This window comes from Phlebotomus papatasi, chromosome 2 (assembly GCF_024763615.1).
Source record: "Phlebotomus papatasi isolate M1 chromosome 2, Ppap_2.1, whole genome shotgun sequence".
Lineage (NCBI taxonomy): Eukaryota > Metazoa > Arthropoda > Insecta > Diptera > Psychodidae > Phlebotomus > Phlebotomus papatasi.
The window spans coordinates 16,130,855-16,146,095 of NC_077223.1; the positions used below are offsets into that span (position 1 = coordinate 16,130,855).

A 15,241-nucleotide genomic window follows, 5' to 3' on the forward strand; every position below is an offset into this window, starting at 1 on the left:
GAGATAGCGACTTGGGACCTAAGGGGGATCCTCCTTAATTCGACCCAAGGATTGTTAACATGCCTCTCATTTTCCCCCCACCCCTCCCCTTCCCCTCCAAAACCATGTTTTTTGGACTTGCTGAAAAACGCGCTGTGTGATTTTTTTTTCATTTTTGGATATGTTTTAGTGAATATCCAGGCGGCCATTTGACCAGGTGTGAAAATATCGTTTCCTAATAACGGTTTTTCAAGGTCAAAGGGTAAAAAACACCCTAGAGAGCGCATTTGTTAGACGAATGGGGTTATGTTTGGTCTCGTTGGAAAGGTATTGGAATTTACGACAAAACTGAACCGGTTTGAATCGGTTTTGAACCGGTAATGAACCGGTTCATAACCGAAATCTAATTTTTATTCGAAATTCAATTATAATACAATAGACTCTTGTGAATTCGGCTCTTTTTAAATCGGGCTACTTTTTAATTCGGACAGCAGTTGAATTTGAAAAAAGTTTGCTGAGATTTTTTAAGTGTGATTATGATTATAAAATCAAGCAAATATGCTCAAATTTGCCATAGTCTGTCTTAGTTCTGATATTGTTTTGCATTATTAAGGGGTTTTCATGAAATTTACGATATATATGAGTGTGTAAACTCAATATGTGTATGCAGATGAATAAAAAATCGTTGCATTTCAAAAAGTTCGTCGCTCGAATTTCTCTCTAATTCGGGCGACATTTTGGTCCCAAGTACCCGAATTTGAGATAGTCTACTATAGTCCTAAGTTATTTTGGGCAAGGTTTTGAGTGATTTTTAAATCCGTTCAAATCGGTTGTGAACCGGTAATGAACCGATAAGTAATTTTTGTCGGAAAATCAATTTTATTACTGTGAAGCAAAAACCGACGTGAGGATAACTATATTGATCGAGAAACCGGAAAACGTTGGGAAATGGGAGATCCCATTTCCCGACGATTTCCGGTTTCCCCATCATTCTCCATCAATACAATTTTATTACTCTTAAAGGACATTGGGCAAAAATGTATGGGAGTTGGTCTATGTGGCGACCACAGATGGGACTAGGTGCATTTTATAGGTAATGGTGTAGGACGAAAAACCACCGAGATCCAGGACGATATTCGCCGGGAGTCCTTGTAAAAACACCTTTATCCTTTCGAAAAAATACTATTTTGACGTTGAATTACTCAACCTCAGCAAAAGTTCATGAAATTCGGTATGGAGTCAATGCACGACTTAAGCTATTTATCCGTGGATACCACCCCCTCCCCCCAGCTCTTCTTCCAATAGCCCCCATACAAAATGTGGACATTTTCCACTATAACTCCCCTCTTAGAAAAGGTAGAAAGCTGAAACTCTGCATGGGATCAAGGTTTACGAAAGGCTTTTTAACCATGTATACAGGCGCCTCCATCCGCCACTCGTTCTTGTAGCCCCCATACAAAATAGCGACTTTTTCCACTATAACTTCTCTGTGAATAGAAGTAGAAATCAGAAACTTGGCATAGGATCAAGGGTAATAGAAGGCTCTTTAACCGTGCATATATACGTTTCCCTCCGCCACTCCTTCCAGCAGTCCCCATACAAAATGAGGACTTTTTCCACGACAACTCCTCTCTGAGAAAAACTAGAAAGCTGAAACTCGGCATGTGAACAAGATTTATGGAAGGCTATTCAGCCTTATAAAATCTGACTACGATTTCAAAAGAAAATAAATAAATAAATCACAGTTAGAAAAATAAATCAAAATATGTAATGATTCTACTGAAATCGATGAATACAATAAGGTCATATCTCTCTCTATAAAAATATGAGACATACATATTATAAGATCATTATAATCGGATGAATAGTTTCGAAACTTAACACATTTCTTGTTAATCGAAAACTGTGATAACCTGGAGCGTCCCTTCTCGTCTACTTGTAAAATTATCTATACCGCCATTTAATAGGATTTTAGAGATCTTTCGATTGAGTATTCATTGATTAAATTCGCTTAATAAATCTCTGTGATATAAGGTATCAAGTATTGACTTTGACCCCTTATGTTTCAATGTCCACCTACGCATGTTATGCATTGTAAAGGCGCATGCTCTTCTGTCTATTTCGCGAATAGTTATGCAGTCATTTAATACATTTTATGTTACAGTTTATGTATTTCCTTAAAAAAGACAGTATAAATACGCACATTTCATATAAGAGATTATTTTTCTTCTACGAAAACCGTTTTTTTTTGCTCTAGAACTTTTCCCCCATGGTTTAGAACTTTAGTCCCGGAACAAAAGTTGTTACCTATTCCATGGGCTATTCAATGATATAGGTCTCATTGGTGGTCGCACCATAGACCACTATTGCCCACTGTCCTTTAATTTGTGGGATCTTTCGAGTGATTTACAAATCGGTTGAAATCGGTTGAGAACCGGTAAAGGGTAAAATATATGCGAAAGTTGTTTTGACTTCGCAAAGCCTGGAACGTTTTACCATCTTTTTTTTTTAATAAATCAGCACATTTTATTCACATTAATAATAATTTTATTCATCTTCGCATATTTCGTTTTTCGTACCATGCGTTAGCCAAGGGCTTATCGCAGTAAAAACGCCGAAAAAACACGGACTAAACTTTTTCTATGTCTGTATAAGTTAAATAAATACCGGTTGCATATAAAATCTTTTATTATTGAAAAATATAAAAAATAAAACTCACGCTATCCGGATCATCTTTTCCATTCTCCAAACTGTTCTGTTTCAGCTTCTCCATCAACACTCGTGCCTTTTCGCTCATCTCTTTGTGGCGATTGAGAATTTTCTGCAAGGGGCATTTTAAATAAATAATAAATAATTGAAAAAAAATGGTAAATAAAATTTCAAATGCTCACAGTAGTTGTTTCTGTGTCGAGGGCAATTGGTGGTGAGTTTGAATCCTCCGGAGAGAGATCAACACTCTTCCTGGAAGCGTCAGACGCATGACTAGATTTCTCGGCAGCAGAAGGTGCCTCTTCCTCTTCATCCGATCCAAAGGGATCTGTCAATTCTCTCCTCGTCATTAGAACGGGCTTTTCCCGTGGTGGCTGATTGTCTTGACTCTGGGCACGATCCCTCGTGGGCGACAGAACCTTCCCAATGAGCGATTTACTGCCCAGGAAGAAATTTTTCATATCCTTCTTCGTTGTGGGTGACTTTTCGCTCCTCTCTTCACTCTTCTCCTCTCCAGCCTCTACTTGACGCTCCCTATCCAGATGCAGCTTCAACTGGTCCAGCATCTTGTCCGGCAGGTTGTCTGTCTTGTAATTCCCAATCACATAACTCGATTCATCACTTGTCTTCCCAATCTGCTCCAACTCCAGCTGATGCCCCGTGAAATGGGCACGTAACTGATGAAGGTACGTCATTACAGCCAATTTATCCGGAACAGCCAAGAGATTCATATCACTCGGCTCAATAACACGAGGAATGCCCAAACCTTCAGCTGCATCGAAAGCCGTTCGGCAATTTGCAACGACATCGTGTTGGGAAAGTTTGGTCATGTCACTAAAATGAGAACAACACAAAGCTATCAATCCTTAGCTTTTGTGTTGTATTAGGTGAGATTCTTAACAATCTCACCTACTATAATCCTAACAAAATTTCGTGTCGTCCTATCGACCTCAAACTTGGCCAAAATGTGTTTCAGCACTTCCTGATCACGAATATATGGGGGGCTAAGTTACGTTACCGGCCGGCCGGCCGCTCTTTGGAGCTTAATAGCTCCCAAACTAAGAAGGATATCGACTTGCGGTTTTCGGCAAAGGTTATATAAAGGTTTTCTCAATGGCTCCGCCCCTATGGCATCGATCGGGCTCAAATTTTAGTATGTTATAGCTGGGCCTTAGCGCTTTCGATCAATACCAAACTTAAGGTCTCCCGACCCACCTGACCCGAGCTATAAGGGTCCAAAAAAAATTTCTTAAAATAGCTTATAACGCCGGTTCTAATTGTCGGAATTCAAAAAGTGGGGGCGTTTTGGAAAGCTCTCGTGAAATGCCACTTCCCCTTCTAACATTGCAAGTTCATAAATCTACCGCTAGGGGCGCTATTTTTAAAAAGAAGATTTTTCAATTTTCTAAGTTAAATAACTCAGAAATTCCTTTATACATCGGGCTGAAATTTTAGTATGTTGTAGCCCTTGATTATACCAATAAAACAAAAAAAATACTTAAGTCGATCCATAACCCCTGACCCGAGCTATAAGGGGTCAAATTTCGAAAATTGACCAGGCTCAATATCCGGTTCTAATTAACATATTGACCTAATTTTTACCTTTTCGGTTTCGTCTCGATGAGCACTTTCAGATGGAAGTTCAAAAAGTCACCACAGGTGGCGCTGCGATAGCGTCAAACTTCATCAAAATTCAAACTCATTTTTCTCAAAAACGCCATTGTGCAAGTTAATCAAATTTTATAGTGTTATAGTCTAGTCTATGACGTTTCCAAAAAGTGGCGTAGGGGAGGGTGGGGCAGTTAAACGACAGGGCAGTTTCAATTTTTGCATATTCTTCTTATCCCTTTGAAAGGAATGGGATAGAACCATTATGTTATTGAAGAGATAACTGAGATCCATATTCATAAAAATAATTAATTTCGTGACGCTTCGCGTTTGAATTCTGTAATTGATTTTATAAAACTGCATCAAAATGAAACTTTTTGTAATGTTTTATTTTCAACAATTTCTGAACTATTGAACTTATCTATCGATGTAACATAATTGGATTAAATTACCAGTAGTTTTATGATTATTATAAAGTATTTAGCGTTGAATGAAATCTAAGACGGTTCTGACAATTTTCATTTGAGTTTCGAAAGTGCGTAAGGGGCAGTTTCATGCAAGCACACTGAGAAGTTTCCAGTGTCTAACAATTTACTTTTTTAATTAAAATTAACTTAAAATGATAATTGAAAACGTTTTCTATCTGTTTTGTCGATAAAGTTCGAAATTATGAAAAGTAGTATTTTCTAAAAGTTCATAATAAAAATTTAAAAAAATAATCTTTCAGTGTTTTTTAAGTGCTTAAAAATGATGAATTTAATTGTTTTAATATATTTTCAGAATGTTTTCAGCAAGATATTGTAAATTTTTTTAGTATTATGAAAATTCAAGACTTTAAAATACCATTATAAAACTGTTATAATAAAAAGGACATGTTTTAAAGCGATATAATAACCCAACAATGTACAGAATTAGCTTAGCACTACAAAAGACATTTCATTCGTATAAAAATTCAAAGAAAACTGCTCAATTAATGAGAAATAGGCTTAGAAATCTCTAGCGATATTTTATTTTCTCTGTATGATCAACTAGTGTTCAAATTCTGTTATAAAGTTCTTTTTCGATTATATTTTTAGGTTTTATAGTCTTAGAAGACTTTAAAATAGTAATTTTAATCAATTCTGGTATCGCAAGTTTCCTATAAACACGTTTTATTTTTCTCAAAAATTGCCTCATATTTATCTTGAAAGTGCCCCGCAATGGGGGACTTTCACACATTCTGCCTTTCAAGTAAAATGAATTTCTCCACAATAGACTAATGAAATTAAAGGATTATTGTTATTATTTTTATTAACCCTAAACACAACTGTAATTCACAGAATATACAAAGTTTTACTTCTGTTTATCATCTTTTTGCAAAATGGTCCCAAAATCCATTTTGAAATTTAGGGGTCAAACTGCCCCACCCTCCCCTAAGTACGCTGTGGTTAGAATAGAACCGGAGATATGAGGTGTCAAATTTCACGAAATTCAAAAAATCATATCTCCGGTTCTATGTGACCGATTTTGACGATTGATTAAATGAAAGATCTCATAAAATGCTACAACTTTCTAGGACATTTGAACTTCGTGGGACCAACACCAGGGGCGCCACATTCGAAAAACCAATTTCAACAGCACATAACCTCAATTATCTCGACTGTAGCTGAACCGATTTTGATGATTACTTCGACATAATAGTAGAGGACATTATTGTATCTACATTTCGTCCATACATCATTTTTCATTAAGATAATGGGATCTGTCCGATTTTGTCGTTTAAGTGTGAAAAAATTGATTTTTCCCATAATAACGCTTTGAAACCACTAAGATGCCAATTTGACTACTTCTTCTCGACCAAGACACTTAAAATAGGGTTTTAAATGGAATGTCTCACGAAATACAACAATTCTTTGATATAGTTGAAGTTCACCAAATGAACACTTAGGGCGCTCTGGTCGAAAAAACGAGTTCAGAAACAAACAACCTGGATTATCTCGGCTTCTGATTAATCTATGAGATCAAGTTCTTCGGCAAAATTATAGAGAACATTCTGGTCTACATTTCACCCATATATCACTTTTTTATGTCAGTCCATCTAAATCCTTTATATTTTGGTTTAAATATGAAATTTGTATAGTTTCACGAATCTGATTCAAAATAACTGAATGGCGTCCCCCAACTTCAGCTCTAACTTTAATTTGCATACATTCCGAGTTAGCTCACATTAAGAATCTCACCTACAATAAGCCGGTTAGGATTATCTGTCCCTTTCAGAGTCTTTTGACTAGTTCAAACTTGCCATTTCCGTGGCATTTCCTCCAAGTTTCTCAGTTAATTTATTTTAAATACTTCAAAAATCATTTTTTAAAGGACAATTTCACATACTTTAAACTTTCAAGTCTGTATGATGCTTAAAAATTATTCAAAGATTAGATTTGTTAAAGTACTTACATCAAATCCGGATTGTGATGATGTATGATGGCACAGAAAGCCAGACCATTTCTCCAACTCGTTGTGAGATTCGTCACTTTGACCCCAGGATAGTCCTTTGTGATCTCTTTGCACCACTCCAGAAGATCCTGATCAGGTGTCCTTTCCTTCAGATTTGCCCTCTTAACAGCAACCACTTTTGTCTTCTCTGGCGTCTCCTGATCAATATCATTCTCATAGCTCTTCTTCAACTTGAGTGGTTGCAGCTCTAGGCGACTCTTTTCTCTCTCCTGGGCCGTTTTCCCAGCTATTTGAACTACCTCATGCCTCCTGGCTGAATCCTGGACATCCTCCTTATTTGCCATTGTGTCTTTCATCTCTTTTCCCAAATGTTGTCGTTTTGGGACAATTGCGCTTCCCGCCGTAGGCAATTTGTCCAGGTCATTCTTTTGTGCAAAGAAATTATTGACAGTGGTTGGAATTTGTGGCTGTCGTGGTGTCACTTCACTCGGAGCCTCTTCTGGACGTTTTCCAGGAGTCTCTAAATCCGCCTCCAAGTCCGGAATGGCAGGATTTTCTGCCAAAGGTGTCTGATCCTCCGTTAAAGATGGCACTATCACAGGATATAAAGTGAAAATAAACTTTCCCGAGAAATAACAGCATTAAAATGTTCATTCTTGTGAATGAGATAAAACAACAATCAACTGTTGAAACTCGTAAAAGCTGCCCCATTATTCAAAAAGGGGTTCAAGAAGAAAATAGTTGTGATGCAATAGATTTCTCACATTCAGAGAAATGTTTAAATAAGACAAAGAAAAACACTCATGAAGTCTAACAATGGCTTTTAAAGGATTTTCCCCAATTGTTCAGAATTAATTTGCTGAGAAAAACCATAAAATACTATTTAATGGATTTAAATATTTGCAAATGAGATAAATACATTTATCTAAGGTAAAGTACCCTTTATTCGACCGGTTCCTCTATTCGACCGGTAGATTTATTTATTCAATTTAATTATTTTTGCTATAATATTTTGTGTATGATCTAACATTAATAGGTCAATTATTCTTTAAATAATACGAATCAGTGACAAAATCATAGAAATTGATGAAATTCACCATCAAATATTCAAAAATTGACCCACCGGTCGAATAGAGGAACCCGGTCGAGTAAGGGTACTTTACCTTAGTTCACACTGAATCATTTTTAGAAACGCTTTTAATATTCAATTTAAGTCTTTTTTAAATCAATTGTTATTATGTATTTGTAATTTTACAAAAAATATATATAACTCAGTTTATTCTTTAGTAAGTTCAATTTTGAGGTAAAGAATTGCGTTGAACTAATTTATTTATTGAAAACGCCAAGATCACTTTGCTCGAAGCGTTCAGGAGAATTTTATGAAATCAAAATTCACATTCCTTTCTTTCTCAATGTCTTTCTTACTGTCTCTTACGTACTTTTCTTCTTCTTTTGAACATAAAAAAAATTCAAACTATTTGAATTCAATTCGAGTGCTAAATTGTGGGATAAATGTGGGTCCCGGTCGAAATACCGAAAGTCAAAATTTCGAAAGCCAAAATCCCGAAAAGCAAAAATCCTAAAAGTCAAAAACTCGAACAGCGAAATCCTAAAAATGCAAAATCCTGAAATCCATATCCAGAAAAGTCAAAATCCCGAACACCATAATCAAGAAAAACAAAATTCCGAAAAGCCAAAATCCAGAAAACCAAAATTTCGAACACAAAAATATCGAAAAACCAAAATCCTGATTGGAACGAAATATCGAAAGTCACAATTCCTAATGTTTAAAAATCCCGAAACCCAAAATCCGGAACGTCAAAATAGAGAAAACGCAAAATTTTGAAAAGCCAAGATACCGCAAGTCAAAATCCCAAAAGCTAAAATTCCGAACACCAAAATGCTGAAAGCAAAAATCCCGAACACCATAATCCGAATGTCAGAATATCGAAAGCCAAAACCACAAAAACCCAAAATTCCGAAAACCAAAATTCTGAACATTAAAATTCCGAACACCAAAATGCTGAATGCCAAAATCCCGAAAAGGCCAAAATCCTGAACCCCAAACCGAACGCCAAAACGCCGAAAGCCAAAATCCCGAAAAACCAAAACCCAGAACTCCAAAATCTCAAATTCTCAAAGGTGTCAGAACTACTCCCTTGATGGAATCCGCGCTTATTTGGAGGTAAAGGGAAATTTTCTGTTTTTGAGAAAATAATTCTGCACATAATTCTTTGCATAATTTCGACTTTTTCAAGATTTTCAGGTATTCGGAATTTTGGTTTTCGAGATTTTGGAGTTTGCGATTTTGGCTTTTATAGAAATTTTTCCGTGATTTTCGCTTTAAGAATTTTCACCATTCAACAATTTTGGCTTTCGGAATTTTGGCAGGCATGAGGGAACAAGGATAAATGTAAAACGCATAAGGAGTATAAAACATGAATTTTGATTTCATGAAATTGTCGTGATCTAAAAGCTATACCAGAGGCATTACCCCTAAAATTCAATTCACAATTGCATTTGTACGAATTCCGAATTACAGAAATGCGATTTTGCTGACTTTTAAAATGTCCTTTGTTGAGTCTTATGAACTTTCCAAAAACGTGCAATTTGTAATTTAAATGGATTTAATTGTGTTTCTTTTAAATCATTGTATAAAATCTAATTTCTAAAATTTTCAGACTTTAAGAATGTTTCTTATCATCTTTTCTTAAAAAAGCTACAATGTCGATTGAGAAGAGCCTTTATGGAGGCTTTCAAGCCTCCCACATCTGCCCCAGATAATCAAAATCGGAATAGCATTGGATTTTTAAAAGAAATTTAATGGAAAATTTCGGAATCGTAAAGAGAATTTTCCATACATTTTTTTTAAATCTTTTTGGTGTCTTTAGCAAGCTTCTGCTTACGAAAGCCGTCAGGTTGATCAAGATTGAGTTTGATTTGATTAAAAAAAACATAAAAGAACATATTTCTTTAATAGAATTTCCTCTCAAACTCATCCGGAAAAATTTTATAGATTTTTGTGAAAATGTTCTCGTTTTTACACAAAAAAAAACAGAGATCATAAAAAAAATTACCACAAAATAAATTTATGGTGAATTTAAAATAGGAAATCTGAAAAAACTTCTAAAGGAAATTTCAGGAACTTTAGTTGTCCTTAATCCCTTTTCCTCAAGGAAAATAAAGCTTAAATCTCCTTTTTGAAAAACTAATGAAAAGTTTATCAGATATCACAACCACTTAAAATCATCAAAATGGGATAAAAATCGGATTTATGCCGATTTTGCAAATAAAGCCTACACAGTAAAAAAATGTGTAAAATTTTACTACTATAATAGTGCAAAATCGACGATTTTAGTTGTTTAAATTAAAAATGTTTAAAAAATACACAACATTTTGGTAATTTTTTGTCACGTGATTGAAAATTACCACTATTATAGTTCCAAATTTTCAACAATATTGTTTAATTCGAAAATGTTGAAAATTTGACACCATTATAGTGGTAATTTTTGACATTTTACTACTATAATAGTGGTAAAAAAATTTTCAACAATGTTTTTTGTGCAGTAAAAGTGTTGAAAAATTCTAAAAATTACCACTTATTATAGTGTGAAAAAATACACAACTTTATGGTATTTTTTGTTACATGATCAAAAATTAACACTATTATAGTATAATTTTTCACACTATTATAGTGTGAAGCCGTGTGTATTTCAACCAAAGTTGTTGAATATTTAAACAAAAGTTGTTGAATTTTTAAACAAAAGTTATGTAAAAATTGTTGAATTTCCATTTAAGACTTATACTTCAGTCGAGATGCATTTCGATGGGCAAAGGTCATATAGAACATCAAATATTTATAAGTATAATAAATATATCGTAAAGATTCGAGCATCAGATGTAAGCATCTCACATTAGGGGGGATCCTGAGACAGCAAAAGACATTCCATATGTCTAAAAAAGCAAAAATTCAACATATATGTAGAATTCAACAATTTTTGAGTTTACACACAAAAATTCAACAATTTTTAAATTCACCAACTCCAAATTCAACAACTTGAAATTCAACAACTTTAAATTAAACAATTTTTAATTAAACATTTTTTCCAAATTTAACACTATAATAGTGGTGTGAAAGATTACACACTATAATAGTGGTAATTTTTTTTACTGTGTAGGCTAACACCTTTTTGGTCTAAGAACATTTCTCTTGAGGCATTTTTTCTCAAGCTAAAAACGCAATTACCTCCAAGAAAAATTACTCAGGTACGGCGAAATCTGTGCAGAAATGGATAAAAAATAAATTTCTTTAAGAAATGGTTCCTGAATTGTTTCCCTCTTAAAAGCCATAGATAATGGATTTTATTGAATTTTCAATTAATTTACATTCAAAAAAGATGGATTAAAATTGTGTTTTGTGCGTTTTTTCGAGAAAATACTTGCTTATGAGTTCGAAAAACGTTTCTTGGGGGGATAATCTTCCAATTGATCCCTATCATACACTGAGAGAAATCCGAAAAAGTTAAAATAACATTCCGGAAATGTTAATTTTACCCTGCATTATTGATCCTAAATCGGTGTAAATATTACCCTTTTATGTGTATTAGGGGTTAAATTAACCCTTTTTCATGTTAATTTTACCTTTAAAAAGGTGTAAAATTAACATTAAAAATGTTGATATATTTTTACACCTAAAAAGTGTTAAAGTTACGAGGAAAAAAAGTTAATCGCACCCTCTTTTTTTTCTCGGTGTACTAAAACTCTGTCAGTAAAAAAAAGAATTAAAGAAAAGCACTCACCACTCATTGGAGTCGCTAATTCTGATGCACCCCCCGTTAAACTGGACGTAAGAAGTTCCAGTTGCTGCGTAAAATCAAGAACATGTTCTGAAATATCACCAGAACTCTCAAGATCAGGAATATCCTCGAGATCATCGAGTGGAGCTACATCAGAATTATTATTGACCGACATCAAAGACACAATACTCTGCATATCTTCATCGCTGTTCAAGAAAAAAAAGTCAATCAAAAGAAAATAACAATAATTCTGAGAAATATTGAAAAACTCACGTGGCTTTTCCTTCTCGCAAAAATACACAACTCAGCGTTAACTCCAAATCCGCCGAGGTAATTTTCCTCGAAACGGGCTTCAGTGTTAACGTAAAAGATTGCTGTGTAGACTCAATACTGGCGTACTTTCTCATATTGATACTCGCAGACGCCAAGACGCGTTTCTTTCGCATCTGTGATGTCTAAAAATTGATTTGGAAAATTTCTAGTCCCCAAACAGACGGAAAAATTAATATGAATTGATAAAAACTTACATCTTCCACGACAAATGTCCAATCTTTGTCCTCCAGTTCATGTGTCCGGGGATCTTTGAACAGTGTCACTGAGATTGTGTGATTGTCCGGAACTGGCCACTGAATTTGCCCTACCAGTGGATTCATCATGTCTGGCTCCCAAGGAAGTGGCGTTGATGCCACTCTTCGACTCCTTCTCGTCCATACAACAGCCAAATTTGTGGGGCGCCTGAAAAAGTAGGTCATACGCTTTAGAATTGTGTACATTCCCCTATCCATAAATCCAGACAAATCTTAGATTAAGCTATTCAGGACACAGAAGCGCTTTTCTTCCCAAGGGATTGACCCAATTCTTGTGTCTTCTATCTTATTGTGAGTTATTTATCAACGCTTTCACTTAAATATTAACTATAGAATTTTTATCTTTTAAGTCAAAATAAATTTTCTTTAATTCTCTTTTGGCATAGTTTTTAGACACGTACACCAGTTTAAAAACCGATTGATAAATCGACTGAAAACTTGTACAAACATAACATTGACGCAAATTTACTTCAATTTCAGAAAAAAACGAATAGGGGAACTGCGCCAAATTTCGGACATGATTGATAAACCTGATAAACCCTTAAAGTTCTGAGTTTGAAATATAATATTTTTAATACAAATTGATTTATTAGTTAGTTGTTTTTCAGGAGTGTTTTTTTAGAACGTTATAAAGTAAATTTTCATATTTGTTTCCCCTAAAATTATTCTTAATAAGGGAACCAAGACAAATTTCGGACAGATTGCAATATCGGACACTTCAATTGTTTCTCAAATTGCTACAAATTTTTAGTTATTTTTGTCATTTTCTAGATGTCGTTGAAAGATACGAACTTCGCGAGAACAAGAGCAATAGTACTAATCTACAAGGTTCCAAACAACATTACTGAAATGGAAGTAACAAAAAAAAATTATTTTCTTTTAAAAATATGACGATATATACCTAGATTATTACTGCTTTTATACAATCTGTTTAAAATTGAATAAATATATAGGTAGGGTAAGGGCTCATAATTTTTGACAGGGTGCTTATAAGCATCGATGCTCCAAGTTTGAAGTGCGATATTTTCAATACTAATTGACTTTTTTTGTTACTCTCTTATCAGAAGGGTTGTTAAGAAACTTGGCAAGGGTTTATTGTCTTTGTTTTTACTAAAATTAGTCTTAATACGTTTAAAAATGAATTGATATGTAGAGGTAAATTTGACTCGAATTTTGGACAACTTGGTTATTAATTTGGACAACTTGGCTGTATATTTTTGGACAGCTAATCCGCCTCAATAGGATGTCCATTGTTCTTTATTTCGAGAACCTATCTTACCAAGTCCTCTTCCTGTTCATGTAAGGGAAACGTAGAATGTCACAAGAAGCCCGGAAACTTTCCATATCATTCATTAAAGTGAGTAGACTTCGGTACTTCAAATACGTTCGGATTTGTGCATTCCCTGGCCTTTCCGGGAGCCTTTCAAGGCTTTTCTCACTGCATCTCCTTTGTAGAAATGATGCTCCTTTGTTTCCCAATATATTTACACAACCTAGTCATCACAAAAGCTAAAACTTTACGAAATTTCGTGAGAAAAACACCTGTCCAAAATAAGGAGCATCACCTCACTTGTAAACCTCGTAGAAAATTGTCCATTTTTCACACGAAAAACGTAATTCACAAGGCAAATCTCACTTCAGGTCAAATGTACAAATCACCATTAATGTGAATCAACACAATATTCAATGAATATTCAGTAATATCACTTAAAAAGAGCTAAATAAGACTAAAGTAAACACGAATTTCTGTCATATTTCTCGTAAGCAATTGCTCACACAGAATTTTCAACAAAGCAATTTTAACTCAAATCATATTTAAAATTTAACATATTTAGTGTTAAAATCTTCCAAAAATAACAAATATTTAGATAGAATTCATTATTCATCAAATATTGGAATAAAAATCCATAATTTTAATCAATTTATTTATAGTGTCTAATTTTATCCTCAAAGTGTCCAAATTTAGAAACTGTCCAAAATTATGAGCTCTTACCCTATTAATTTATTTCATTTATCGAACACCAAGTTTCTTAAAGGCCCTTATTCTTCCAGACCTCCCTCAATGATTTTCTGCAACATCTCATTCATAGAGGCGATGCTTTTTTGTTTTGTCCGATATTGCAAACTGTCCAACATTTTGCATTTTGACACCGTTCCCTTCTTTTTTAAAATAATTGTAAGTTTGGACCTGGATCAAATTTGATGACAATTTAAAAAAAAATCTATTTAAGATTTTTAATATTTTTTTATCAAATAAGATAAAGTACCCTCACTCGACCGGGTTGCTCGACTCGACCGGGGATCAATTTTTGAATGTTTCATGGTCAATTTTGTCAATTTCTGTGAATTTGTCACTGGTTCGTATTATTCATGGAATAATTGACCTATTAATATTAGATCATACGCAAAATTTTATAGCAAATATAAATAAATTGAATAAATAAATCTACCAATCGAGATGAGGAACCGGTCGAGTGATGGCACTTTACCTTACATTGGTTATACGCAAACAAGATAATTTTGACAAATTTTATTTATGTACAATTTATATAGAGTTCGTTGCCGAAAAAATAATATTCGTTCTTCAATTTGGTGGAAAAAGTATCCCGACTACTTTTGTTCCTTTTTCTCTTATTAACGGAAAGTCATGCAAAGTGATTATTCGAAGTAACGCATAGAATGTTTAACTTCGCGTCGATTTTAATAATATTTTCCTTTAATTTCTTTCCCAAATAGAATTCTACTCTGAAAAAGATGTTTTGTCAAATTAACAAGACAAGTTTGTAAAAAGGATGTTCTTCCATACAGAATATGGAAAAGTTTTGTCAAATCGCCGGCCAACTGGATCTTGTTAAAAGTTTGTCAAAAGGGTGTTTTTCCATATAAAATGCAAGAAAAAGTTTTGTCAAATTGGTAAATAACATCCTTTTGACAAAATTTCATCAAAATCCATTTGTTCGTTTAACGAGACATTTTTTTCAGAGTAGATGAAAAAGTCTCATCTTAGGTATTTACACAATATAAATAAATGGAATTTGTAATGAATTGATTTAAACAATTTAAATTGCATGACCATTAAGACGTGTGTTTGATAACATCTCCCCGTATCCCCTAATAGATTTTTTTTTA

General features: G+C 34.1%; 1 protein-coding gene across 2 annotated transcripts in view; it reads right to left on the minus strand.

The window, feature by feature from the left end:
• LOC129802797 (EH domain-binding protein 1) overlaps positions 1 to 15,241 on the minus strand; it is a 36,017-nt gene that overhangs the window by 5,340 nt on the left and 15,436 nt on the right. For both annotated transcript variants that reach the window (XM_055848898.1, XM_055848899.1), the window contains 6 exons: positions 12,053 to 12,260; positions 11,799 to 11,980; positions 11,529 to 11,731; positions 6,730 to 7,321; positions 2,871 to 3,522; positions 2,699 to 2,800 (listed from right to left, as the gene is read on the minus strand). In XM_055848898.1, coding sequence (XP_055704873.1) covers positions 2,699 to 2,800; positions 2,871 to 3,522; positions 6,730 to 7,321; positions 11,529 to 11,731; positions 11,799 to 11,980; positions 12,053 to 12,260 — 1,939 coding nt within the window. The remainder of the gene's footprint in view (positions 1 to 2,698; positions 2,801 to 2,870; positions 3,523 to 6,729; positions 7,322 to 11,528; positions 11,732 to 11,798; positions 11,981 to 12,052; positions 12,261 to 15,241) is intronic.